This window comes from Haemaphysalis longicornis, unplaced genomic scaffold (genome assembly GCF_048455015.1).
Source record: "Haemaphysalis longicornis isolate Haplotype H1 unplaced genomic scaffold, Haemaphysalis longicornis Haplotype H1 scaffold_9, whole genome shotgun sequence".
In the NCBI taxonomy this organism is placed as follows: domain Eukaryota; kingdom Metazoa; phylum Arthropoda; class Arachnida; order Ixodida; family Ixodidae; genus Haemaphysalis; species Haemaphysalis longicornis.
Window position 1 is genome coordinate 54,353,148 of NW_027526460.1, and position 12,514 is coordinate 54,365,661.

At 55.3% G+C, this 12,514-nt stretch overlaps 1 protein-coding gene across 1 annotated transcript; it reads right to left on the reverse strand.

Annotated features, from left to right (window-relative positions):
• Nucleotides 1-7,983: 7,983 nt before the first annotated feature.
• On the reverse strand, nt 7,984-12,097 carry LOC144152715 (uncharacterized). The gene is made up of 3 exons (XM_077684122.1): nt 11,940-12,097; nt 8,651-10,179; nt 7,984-8,117 (listed from the first exon to the last, which is right to left on the reverse strand). The coding sequence occupies exons 1-2, from the start codon at nt 11,974-11,976 to the stop codon at nt 8,669-8,671; spliced, it is 1,548 nt and encodes a 515-aa protein (XP_077540248.1). The 5' UTR covers nt 11,977-12,097; the 3' UTR covers nt 7,984-8,117; nt 8,651-8,668.
• Between the last annotated feature and the right edge of the window lie 417 nt (nt 12,098-12,514).

Consider the following 12,514-nt stretch of genomic DNA (forward strand, 5'->3'; position numbering starts at 1 on the left):
GGGTGCACCGTCACCGCAACCGACCACGTCAAGGGCCTTCCAATTCACCGCAACCGTATCGTCTTCCAAGAAGAAGGAGACGGAGCGGGAGGACAGGAGGAAGGTAGAAGACCAAGAAGAAGACGACGAGGAGGTGTTCAGCGCAAGCGACGACGATGGCGAGGATGGCGACGGCGGGGACGCCGCTGCCAGGACGTCGACGTCGTCGGCAGCGATGGCGAAGACTGCGGTCGATGCCGCGGCCGCGAAACAGCCCCTGGGCTACGCGGGCCTGAACAACCGCATCCGTCAACTGACCAACATCACAAACTACTGGGGGAAGAATCTCGAGAACCTCGAGCACCGTCTCCTCAACAAGATCACCCAAGTCATGCAGCAACAGCAACAACAGCTGCAACAGCAGATGCAACAGCAGTTCCAGCAATTCCAACAGCAGATCCAACAGCAAATTAGCCCCGAGAGGTTGCAGGCGCTCGTCGACACCGCCGTGCAACGTTACTGCAACGCATCCGAGTCTCCACTGCCATCGCCATAATGGGGGGTCGCCGCGGAGAAGGAGTGCTACGCGTCTGGCACTGGAACGCCAACGGCTTTCGGTGTCGGAAGGCAGTACTGCAGCAGCACCTGCGCTCGCTGGATCCGTCGGAGCTTCCCGACGTGATAGCGGTGCAGGAAACGCACGCCGAAGACCCGAAGGTGATGACTTTGCCCGGCTACCGTGCGCACGCCAGCCCGCCGAGCGCCCGCGCATGCGGGAAGGGGGCGGCGCAGGGCGTGTGCACGTTCGTCCGCAAGGGCATCGCCTGTATCAAGCACGAGAAGTTCCTGGGCAACAAGGACACCGCCATCGAGCTCTGCGTCACCGAGCTGGTGCTAGCCGGCAGGAACAGCAGAGGTCGAGACAAGAACGCTAAAGGGAGGAAGACGACGACGACCACGGTCTTCGTCGCGAACGTCTACAGCAACCCGCAGCACGGCAAGCAGAAGTTCAAGACCCTGCTGCACAAGATCAGAGACGCGGTCCACCAGTCCGGGAGAGACGGAGTGGGAGGAGGAGACGCCGCGGCGATCGTCTGCGGCGACTTCAACGCGCAGCACATGGAGTTAGGCTACACGCGCACGACGGCCAAGGGCAAATGCCTGCTGGACGACGCGAGCGAGGCCGACTTCACGTTACTGACGAACCCGGCGCACCCGACGCGCATAGGGACGTCGACTGCTCGGGACACCAACCCGGACCTCGCCTTCGCGCTCCTGCCTGACGGCGGCGTGGCGCGGTGGCGGAACACGGGCCACAACCTGGGCAGCGACCACTACATCGTGGAGGTGACGGTGCCGCTGAGCCATCCCCGCGAGGGCAGTGGCTACGGCGGTGGCGCCGGCACGAACATCAAGCATCGACTGACCGACTGGCACAAGTTCCGGGACGCGGAGCTGGGCGAAGTCGAAGACGTGGAGAAGTGGACGGCTGACTTGGTGGCCGCGACTGAGGGCGCGACGACCGAGATCGAGACGTCGAACGACACGGAGAGCGTGGACCCTCGCCTCGCGCACCTGCTGGAGGCCAGGCGTTCGCTGCAGCGCCGCTGGAAGCTCCAGCGCCACAACCGCGCGCTGCGCAAGCGGGTGGCGGCTCTCGGTCGCGAGATCGAGCGTTACAGCCGTCAACTGAGCGCGCAGCAGTGGTTCGCGCTGTGCAGCGAGGCCGACGGACAGCTCCACCGCGGAGGCACGTGGAAGCTGTTGCGCCACTTAATGGACGAGAGCAAGAGCAAGGAATATCAGCGCAACCGCATGGCGCAGATCTTACACACGGCGACCAAGCAGCTGGGCGAAGAAGAGATGCACAAGCGCCTGAACGAGCGCTACCTCCCTTCGACCCCGCACGGAGACCACCCGGAATACGCGGGCCCGCCGAACCCCGCCCTCGACCGAGACATCGAGGAGTGGGAAGTGAGGCAGGCGACGCAGTCCCTGAACTGTCGATCGGCCGCCGGCCCCGACAGGGCGACCAACAAGGCGCTCCGGAACCTGAGTGATGCGGCCATCTCGTCGCTGACCCGGTACTTCAACGAGTGCTGGCGCAGCGGCCGTCTCCCGCGCCAGTGGAAGACGGCCACGACCATCCTGCTACCGAAGCCGAACAAGCCGCCGGGCATCGAGAACCTGCGCCCCATCTCGCTCACGTCGTGCGTGGGCAAGGTGTTGGAGCACGTCCTGAACACCCGGTGGCAGAGGTACCTGGAGCAAGAGGAGTTGTACCCGGACGCGATGCTGGGCTTCCGCGCGAAGCTTGGCACCCAGGACGCCATGTTACTGCTACAGCGGGAGGTCCTGGAGCCCCCCGGGGGACTCCCGAAGAAGGACAATCGTGCGATTCTGGGCCTGGACCTGCAGAGCGCCTTCGACAAGGTGCGGCACTCTGCGATCCTGGCTCAGGCGTCGCGCCTCGGTCTGGGGCGCCGTTCCTACGAGTACATCCGTTCGTTCCTGTCCCGGCGCACGGCGCGGCTGGAGGTCGGCGGAGCGAAGCTGGAGGAGCGCGAGCTGGGCAGCGTGGGGACCCCGCAAGGCTCGGTGATCTCGCCGCTCCTCTTCAATCTAGTCATGATCGAGGTGGCGCGGCGACTGGAGGAGCTCGGGCCGGCCATCAAGTACTGCATCTACGCGGACGACGTGACTATCTGGGCAACGGGCGGCAGCGACGGCGACGTCGAGGCCGGGCTGCAGTCGGCGGTGGACGCCGTGGAGGCCGCGCTCTCGGGCACGGGACTTCGGTGTTCGCCGCAGAAGTCGCAGCTCCTGATCCTGCCCCCGCCCGGTCGGTGGAGGAAGCGGGCCGCCGAGGAGGCGGAACGCACCATCGTGGTTCGTGCCGGCGACGGGGCGCCAATCCCGCACGTCTCGGGCCTTCGGGTCCTGGGCATGTTCGTGGACGCGCACCGGACCAACGGCACGGCGGTCAAGCACATCGTGACGAAGATGGGCATCGCGACGCGCCTGGTGAAGCGGGTGTCTTCCCGCTCGCGAGGCATGCGGGAGGCGAGTCTCCTGCGGCTGCTGCAGGCCTTCGTGGTCAGCCACGCGGCGTACGCGGGGGCCTTTCACCGCTGGACCAAGGGGGAGCGGCAGCGCATCGACGCGGCCATCCGCAAGGCCTACACGGGGGCCTTGGGGCTCCTGAACGGCACGAAGACGTCGGCCTTGCTGTCTCTGGGGGTGCACAACACCCTGTCGGAGATTAGCGAGGCGCAACGAGCATCGCAACTGGCGCGCCTGGGCAGCACTGCCGTGGGACGCCGTATCCTGGCACGAGCGGGCCTACAGCCTCCTGACACGGGTGGCTGCGGAGGGCCCACGGCATCATCGGCTGCCGGCGGCGTTTCGGAGGCGGACGAGCTGGTCCCTCTTCGGGACGAGATCGCCAGAAGTTTGATCGTGTACCCGCTCCCGAGGAACGTGGACCCAGAGAGGGATGCCGGCAGACGGGCCGCGCGCGCGCGCGCGCTGGCTCACCAGTACAGCGAGGACGACGGTGCGGTGTTTGTGGACGCGGCCAAGTGCCGTGGGCGACCGTGCACGTTCGTGGCGGTGGCCGCGCGGGCCTCCACCGGTGAACTACTGACGGCGGGCAGCGTGTGCGCCCGGTCGGCGAGCCAGGCAGAGGAGGCGGCGATCGCCTTGGCCCTGGGCCTGCCCGGTGTGCGCACGGTGCTCAGTGACTCAAAGACAGCCATCCGCAACTTTGCTCGCGGCGTGGTGTGTGGTGGCACTGCGCGGCTCCTGGAGTCCTGGCGGACGACGGGGGCTGCAGCGCAGGGGGTCACGAAGACTACGATCATCAAGTGGTTCCCGGCCCACGCGGGCCGGGAGCTGGCACCCGGACTATGCAACCGCAACGAGGAGGCGGACGCTGCGGCCCGTGGTCTCGCCACGTGCCGGGTCGCGACATCCCGTCCGCTGTCGTCATCCCTCGAGGACTGCGGTGAAACAACTGACATCGACGACGACGAAGAAGCGGAGCCCCTCACCGACTACGGCGGGGTGCTTCGTTGGCATCGGGACCAGAGGCGTGCTTTTCCGCTCCCGCACCGGGACCTGTCTCGGGCGGAGGCGGTGAAGCTCAGGCAATTACAGACAGAGACTGTTCTAACGCCGGCGCTCGCGCGGCACGTGTGTCCGGACCTCTACGAGAGTGCTCGGTGCAGTGTGTGTGAACGCGAAACTGCGACCCTGACCCATATCATGTGGGGCTGTGACTGTGCAGTGCGCGACGGTGGGGGGGATAGACAGGACCCACAGGACCCGTACCCACCGGACGTGCGCGAATGCGTGGGCTCTGCGGAGCCCCAACAACAGAGGAGGGCCATCCAGCGGCTCGAGGCGGCTCTGGCTCTGCAAAGGCGAAAGGGGGCCCCGCGCCCGCCCGTCCCTCCCGGCACTCCGCCCTCCCATGCGGGAGGTGGGGGTCGGGGGCCGACGGTGGCGGCCGGGAGCGCTCCGAGTAGCTCGAGCGGACGCCGAGACCAACCGCCTCGGGGTCTAAGCCCGACGCCCTAGGACTTTTGCGACTTAGGGTGGTTAGATAGAGGGGACGCGACCGAGCCCTGCGTGGCCGGGAATCGTGTCCTTTGCACGCCGGATGCCTGAATAAAGTTCCATCTCTCTCTCTCTCTTCCAGAGTGGCACTTTTCGCCCTATCTTCTGGAACATTTTGTTACTCTCGAATCTGGATGACTTCAACGAGGGGCGACGCTAGCGCCTTTATTTCATGAAGTTTTGTTTTGCTTTTTATATTGAACTACAAACAGTCATGTAGCTTTAATTAAAAGAACACTGCACGTTTTAGTCCGATGTTGAGGTGTTCCGTAAAAAATTGGGGTGGTCGTCTTTTTGCCTATGTGAAAGTGTGTAAATATTGCAGCCAGATTTATTACTTCAAAACATTTCGCTTTGTATTCAGGCCACGCAGTGTAGCACAGAATAATATAGCAGTAGAGCGTGTTTGTTTTCATTTGAATGATCAGTGCTTAAACTTGCAGTCATAATTGGAATGTTTATAGAGCACAGGTGCTCTTCCCTATTCTTGGATAGGTTGAAGTAAATGCCCTATGAAATAATGACCAAGTGACCTATTTCGCGGTGCCTCACACTGGCCTGGAGGTAAGCGTTTGTAAAAGTGCTACGAGTTGTGCCGCGCCTCCGCCAGATGGCGCCACGGGTCCCGCGACCGAGAGAAGACGCAGTGAAACATCCCCCTCGCGAGGGGCACGATCAAATGCAGAGCATTTCCGGGGCGCACGACGTTAAGTAGTTTGCGTTACGTTAATGTTGTTGCACTTGTGGCAACTGCTGATGAGAGAGCGCTCGTCAGCAGTAATTTGAATGAGTCAACGATATAAGGCGCGTTCGTAGCATCCCATTCTGCGTCGGCTTTGTGGCGCAGTGGGTAGAGCACCATGTACATTGCGCTCCCCAGCCACTTTCCGGGGATTTTTCAATTACGTCGCAATACGAAAACATAAGCTGTTGGGGCCGCCTACCCAAGCCATTGCTGAGATGCATGACTGGGTGGGGCTTTAGCCGACAGAGGCTCTACAGTTATTAAGTTTGGGGGCTCGCCTTGTCGTCGTAGCTCGCTCGCTGGACCCAAGTAGAGCCACCAAGTAGAGCGTGCCGCAGGGACTTGAAAGCCAGGCGGTTCATATAGTCATAAGCGTTCGAAACTCGTGAACCGCTGGCGTTTGTCAGACACCTCCCCGTTGATTAGCGCAAAGGAAACTGGAGGTACATTTGAGGCAAAATATACGTAATTATCCGGCAGCACCCGCGTTCATTTAGTAAGGAACGCTGGTTCGGTTGGTTTTTACGATTGTAAGCGAAAAAAATTCGCCGCGTATCTGCTACTGTCGTTGCAAATGTCGGCAAAAACGATAGTCTTTGTCAACATTTGCCAAGTAAATGCCTCCCCTTTGCTTTCCCGCTCACCTTTCATGCTGTTTCTGTACCGTCGCGCTCATCCCAAGGTAAACAAACTAAAGGTTTGCTCACGTTAATTTAAATTTACCGCGTTACACTGCTACAGGCCGGGTTCATCGATGCCAGCGCTGCAGTACGGCGGAGACGCGCGTGAATCGAGGAGACCTACTTCAACGTTTATAGAACCGCGTTGCCGCACTCCACGTGCGTTCCAAGCAGAGCGTGGAACCTATCCAATGGAACCTTTCATTGCTGTTGCCGTGTGATTTCTCAAATGCCGCCAGGAGCGCGGCAACAGCAGGCGACGGTTTTCTGCAGTAGATGTAGAATATCATTTGCTATCGCAAAAACCAACCATTTATTAATTTTAATAAAGGAACACTGCAAATATCCCTTATGTAATGATGTTCTGCCTTACGTTTTCGTAATGTCTTGTTCTCGTTCAACAATGTAGAAAAGTATGAACATTGACCCGGGACCTAGACGTTTAGATTTGGCTGTGAGTATATAAGACTTTTGCGCAGATTTTGCTTCCCTTTGGCCGGGTGGCTGAATCGAGTCACAGACAGACAGACGGACAGACAGACGGACAGACGGATGGACGGACAGACAGACAGACAGACAGACAGACAGACAGACAGACAGACAGACAGACAGACAGACAGACAGACAGACAGACAGACAGACAGACAGACAGACAGACCAAAATTTCTGGGTTTATGTAGCCCAAGAAAGACTATCGTCTTCAATAGTGGCAGTGCAACACCGGCACATGCGCGAGCGAAAGAGAGAGAGAGAGAGAGAACAACATCTTTATTGGTCGACTAAATTAGTCGCAGATACCAGCCTCCTGTAGGGGAGGCAGCATCTATGACTGCTGGCGTTGGAGGGCCTCCATCGCGAACTGGACGGCTCCCCGTTGAGAGTCTAAGTGTTCCTTGCCCACCGCACGAGCAAGATGGGGTGGAAGCACGTCTTTTGGGTCCGGAGTCACAGCACATGTCCATAGCATGTGCGCCATAGTAGCGCGACTAGCACTGCACAGCACACACACATCACTCGGCAGTAGTTCGGGGTGGACGTGTTTCGCCCATACAGGGGTCCACGTCGCACGCACTTGTGTTCATACAATTGCTGGAGGAAAAGCAAGACCAAAAAGAATAGAACTCCCGCTGGCGCAGTTTCAGGCAGGGGGTACGCGAGCACTGCTAAAGCGGGAATTTTGAAATGCGTTGCACAAGCGTCCGTTGAATTCATCAGGAGAGGAATGAGACAGGGGGGTGAAGAGCGTGATGGGTTGGTAAGAGTTCAGAGATAACGGCGCCACAACCCATAAGGCCGAATCACTGCTCTGCGCTTCCGACAGCTTTCACATTGAGTGGAACGGCTTTAATATTTTTATAGATTGCCATGTGACGTGAATACTGCACATATTACGTCACTGTAACGTGAAATGCGAAAGGTATTCTATATTTTCTGAGTTTTCTAGTTTAAAAACGTTTTTGCTGGCTAGGATGAAGCGGAGTGAGTATCCGAAGGCTATTGCTTTCAAACTGAACAAAGTTGTAGTTTGTCTTTATTGCCCCTTAAATTTCTCCATCTATCGCATTGCATGCTTTTGCGCGTTTGAAAATTCTACCAGCATGATTATATTTTCGGTGAGGTGTGCAAGTTATTAAATGATTGAATAAAAAAAAATACACATCAACCCGACTATGAACACGCGCTTTTTAAAATTTAACTAAGCACCAAGTGTAAGCGTGTATTTCTCCTCGTAGCTGTTGCACTTTGTCATCATGATCATTGTGTCATAATTACAATTAACCAGACAGATTTTCTGTGCTTGGCCGATACTTTCCCAGAAGCTAGGATGCTAGAAAATTGGTGTCTATATTTGGTGTTTTTTCTTCCAAGTTCATGTGTTTAATCTTTGCGTCGTGCATAGGGTGAGAACTGCTTGCTTCGCAAAGCAAGGAATAGACGGGCCAAGAGAAGACACAATGCTGGCTTCAAATAGTTTATTTAAAGACCCAGCGACGCTTTCAGTGATGACCATAGAATATAGATAGTAGTTGATCTCAAGGTACCCTTGTTGTGTATGGCCCTGGTAATTCTATGGTCTCCATCAACGCCGACGGCTGAAAAACAAACAGAAAAAGCACCTATATAGCAAATATATTCATGAAGGTGTCAAGCAAAAATGTTTCGTTGTTTGGAATTGTAGTTGTTGATCCGTGGGCAAGTTGATCAATATGTCTAAACACGCTGAATTACGAATGTATCTACCAGGCTCATATTAAATTCTCTCCTCTTCCAACTTATTCTTGCAGCTCTAACAAAATACCGCATACCACGTTAGATTCTTGTGAAAATCTGGCTGCGCCTCCGATTCTAAATCAGGTTTGGTATCCGGTTAGTCGCGCCTTGAGAGAAATATTCTACGTTCAAAGCTATCTTGCATATTTAGGCACTTAGTTTTTAAACAAGAATAATGATAAAATGTATGATTCAGGCGTCACCGTTGTCATCCTTTCGTAGTTGATGCGGCGGAATTTTTGACTCGGTGAAGTTCAACAAGCTCAGAATAGAAACAGCTTTATGGAAACGCTGACGCTTCACAATTTGATGGTGAACGACGCGTACATGTTTATTTCACGATGCATTGTCTTACCTGCGTATATAGGCGAACCTATGCGGAAACCTGGAAGCTACCAGATTGAAGGCCACTGTATCCTCCGAATCCACCAAAGCCGCCTCCGAGGCCGTATCCTCCGAATCCGCCAAGTCCTCCAAGGCCGTATCCTCCGTAACCGCCAAGTCCGCCAAGGCCGTATCCTCCGTAACCGCCTAGTCCTCCAAGGCCGTATCCTCCGTATCCGCCAAGTCCTCCAAGGCCGTATCCTCCGTATCCGCCAAGTCCAAGGCCGTATACTCCGTATCCGCTAAGTCCTCCAAGGCCATATCCTCCGTAACCGCTAAGTCCTCCAAGGCCATATCCTCCGTAACCGCTAAGTCCTCCAAGGCCATATCCTGGATATCCGCTAAGTCCTCCAAGGCCATATCCTGGATATCCGCTAAGTCCTCCGAGGCCGTATCCTGGATATCCGCTAAGTCCTCCAAGGCCATATCCTGGATATCCGCTAAGTCCTCCGAGGCCGTATCCTGGATATCCGCTAAGTCCTCCGAGGCCGTATCCTGGATATCCGCTAAGTCCTCCAAGACGACCGTATCCACCGAATAGTCCTCCTAGGCCATATCCACTGGGTCCGTATCCTCCGAAGCCGGATCCACTGAGGCCACCATACCCTCCGAGACCACCATAGCTTCCAAGACCGTATCGTCCGAAGAGGCCATATCCGCCAAGGTTGTATCCAACGGGCACTGGAGCGACGACTGGAGCTGGGAATGGCACTGGCCTAGGGACTGGGACTGGGTGGGGGACTCGAACTGGAACAGGGTGTGGGCGGGGGAAAGGAACTGGGTATGGGCGTGGAACTGGAACTGGGAATGGGCGTGGAACTGGGACTGGCCTTGGAACTGGGACTGGGAAGGGGGCAGTGACGAGGTGGGTTGGGATCGGGACTGGGAAGCGGGCTGACCTTCCACTCAGGGGGTCGACAACTTGTCCAACTCCGGTTTGGAAGCCGACGAAACCTTGACGGACTCCGTTGCCAAGATGTCTGACGCCACGGGCACCAGCGAGGAGTCCTCCCAGGCCACCGTATCCGGTGAGGCCACCAAGTCCTCCGAGGCCACCGTATCCTCCGAGACCACCGAGTCCTCCGAGGCCACCGTATCCTCCGAGGCTGCCGTAGACTCCGTATCCACTGAGTCCTCCGAGGCCGTACCCGCTAAGTCCCCCAAGACCGTATCCGCTGAGTCCTCCAAGGCCGTATCCACGAAGTCCTCCGAGGCCGTATCCTCCGTATCCGCCAAGTCCTCCAAGGCCGTATCCTCCATATCCACCAAGTCCTCCGAGGCCGTATCCTCCGTATCCGCCAAGTCCTCCGAGGCCGTATCCTCCATATCCACCAAGTCCTCCGAGGCCACCATATCCGCCTAGAAGACCATAGCCGCCGCCAAGGCCGCCGTAACCTCCGAGGCCGCTATATCCTCCCAGGCCATATCCTCCACCGAGGCCGTATCCGCCGTAGCCGGAAAGGAGGCCACGGTAAGCCTGGCCGAAGGTGCCATGGCAAGCTGAGGGAAAGCATAAAAGTTCCACATTAGGGTTTCGGTGGTTTTGAAAGTTAGGGTAAAATTTATAGAAAACCAACGCTTTAAACCAGCTGGTCTCGTGGGCACCAAGAAAGCCTTCACCATCAGGGTAATGGCACTATTTACAGAAAAGTGATAGCGATGAACTGTTTAGCGATCACTCGTTACCACCTCATCGAATAAAAGGAATAAAATACGACAAAAACAATAACGGCTGGCATCGGTATCTCCAAAGGGCGTTTTGTACTGATTAAGTCGGCCGCCTGCAGCATTTGGTAGAAGAAACCGGGTATGTATATGTGGGATGGGAAGCGCGCATGAAAACGCTTAAATGAGTTGCAACCCTTACAATATCAATTTCTCCGACACCCGTCAAGACTCATATCTGCTATCGGCGTTCTTTGTTCGCCATCGCAAACTTTGAACAATGTGTAAGCATTGCTGATACGCCACATTTGTTTTAAGTCAAATGCGGAGATTTCTAGAGTGTTCGGCGCAAATAACCAAGGCAGAGAACTTTAGGCTTTGACAAAACCGATCTAAATGGTGTAACAGCGCTCGAAGTACCATAAATAAGGGAGGGTAGTGCGATACATTAAGTAAAACAGGGAAAACAAATCAATTCCAAAGTATAAAACAAAACAGAAATAGAGCTACAGGGACCGGCCACGAGCCTCCAGCATGCAAGCCTGGCACGATATATCTACTCGGCTGGGATGAGTTCACAGAGGCTCAAACTGGCACTCCTATATTTCAGCCATGGTGTTGGATCGCTGAAGCTAGGTGTGAGCTTGCTGTACTTCTAACAAGATAGCGCATGGTGGTGCTAAAGCTTTGCGAAGTTACTACACCGATTGTGAGAAAACATTCTCAAGAAGCCAAAACGAAATTCTCTGCTCGTGATCTCGATTTCCTCGCAAGTTCCTAACGCACGTTCGCTGCCTGGCCCAGTGATACCCTATGGTAGGCTCGTTGCGCACCCTCAGCGTCCCGCTCCTTCTGTAGCCGGGCGAGCTGTAGAGAGCCTTCTCTTCTGCCCAGGGATTGACACGACCAGCGCAGATTACATAACTGCTCGCATCCTGCTGTACGTTCACGAAATATAAGAAACAGACCGGTTGCATGAAGGGCCTCAAATGGTCTCGTGTTAATGTAAGCGTTTCCGATTAGGCGCCATTATTGCTGGAGTAGTGATATGTATTTCTTACTACCGCTGTTCCAATAACGAGTGCTGGCGGACAGTGCTTGGCGTTTTGAAATTTGGATGTCGGGTAGGTCACAATGGAGGCGTCTTCAAGCTATTTTCTGGGTGTGAGTGCAAACAGGTTACATTAGGGCGTATCGGTGGATAAAGGCTTGCTGATTAGTGGCTAACACAGTGTGAACAGCTAACCAGCTTAGCACAAAATCGGTTTCCAGGACATCGTAACCAGAGGTTCCTAACTCTACACAAAACTGTGGGGCCTATAGAAATTCAAGATTCAAGATCGCTAAACTTCAAGCACACACGATCAAAAGTCGCACTTGTGTGGCAAAGGTAGGCTTTCGCGTTTCGCGCTCTGGGTACCCAAAAGAACAAGTCGTCGCTGGGGTACTACGATTTCCTTCGCGCTAGTGATTTTTATAGGATATAAAGATGCAGTCTAACTTTAGGTCACTTCGCGTCCCTTAGTTTCAACTGCAGCGTAGAAAATTAAAATTAGTTTAAAGGAAAGAAAAAAAAAATCATTGTTGACACTCACCGACGGAAAGGAGTGCGACCACGAGGAAGGCCTTCATCTCGGATGGGACCGGGCTGCAGCCGAAACTGGGTGCTGTTGGAGGCTTCGGCCGACCATTTTATACGCTTCAGCTGCGCATTGTTCGTGTCCTGAGGACGTGGAGGTGGGCCACAGTAGTTGCCACGGGCAGAAAATTTTGACTCCAACAATGCCAAAAAATCAGAAAGAAAATTTATTTTCGAACTTCACATTCTGAGAATGTAGGTTATTGCTCCTCACACTCCTAGTTCACGAAACAATGTGAACAATATAAAGGGGTCACGGAAGTCAGCAGGTGAGCTGCTAAGAGGGAGGGTGGAAGGTGCAAAAAAAGCGCGGCGTTTTCAAATAAAAACGCAACAATCGTCCTCGAGGGTTGACGTAACTGCACTGCTTCGCTAGAGTATAGGAAATTTTCAAGGATGGGTCTGCATAGCATGGCTGTGTGCAGTGGTACAGCTTCAACAATTGTAAAAGGACCGTTAACTTTAGAGCCCACCCGCTGAGCAGACGGGACTTGAAATGGCACATGTGCATTCGCAGATGACCGAAAAAAG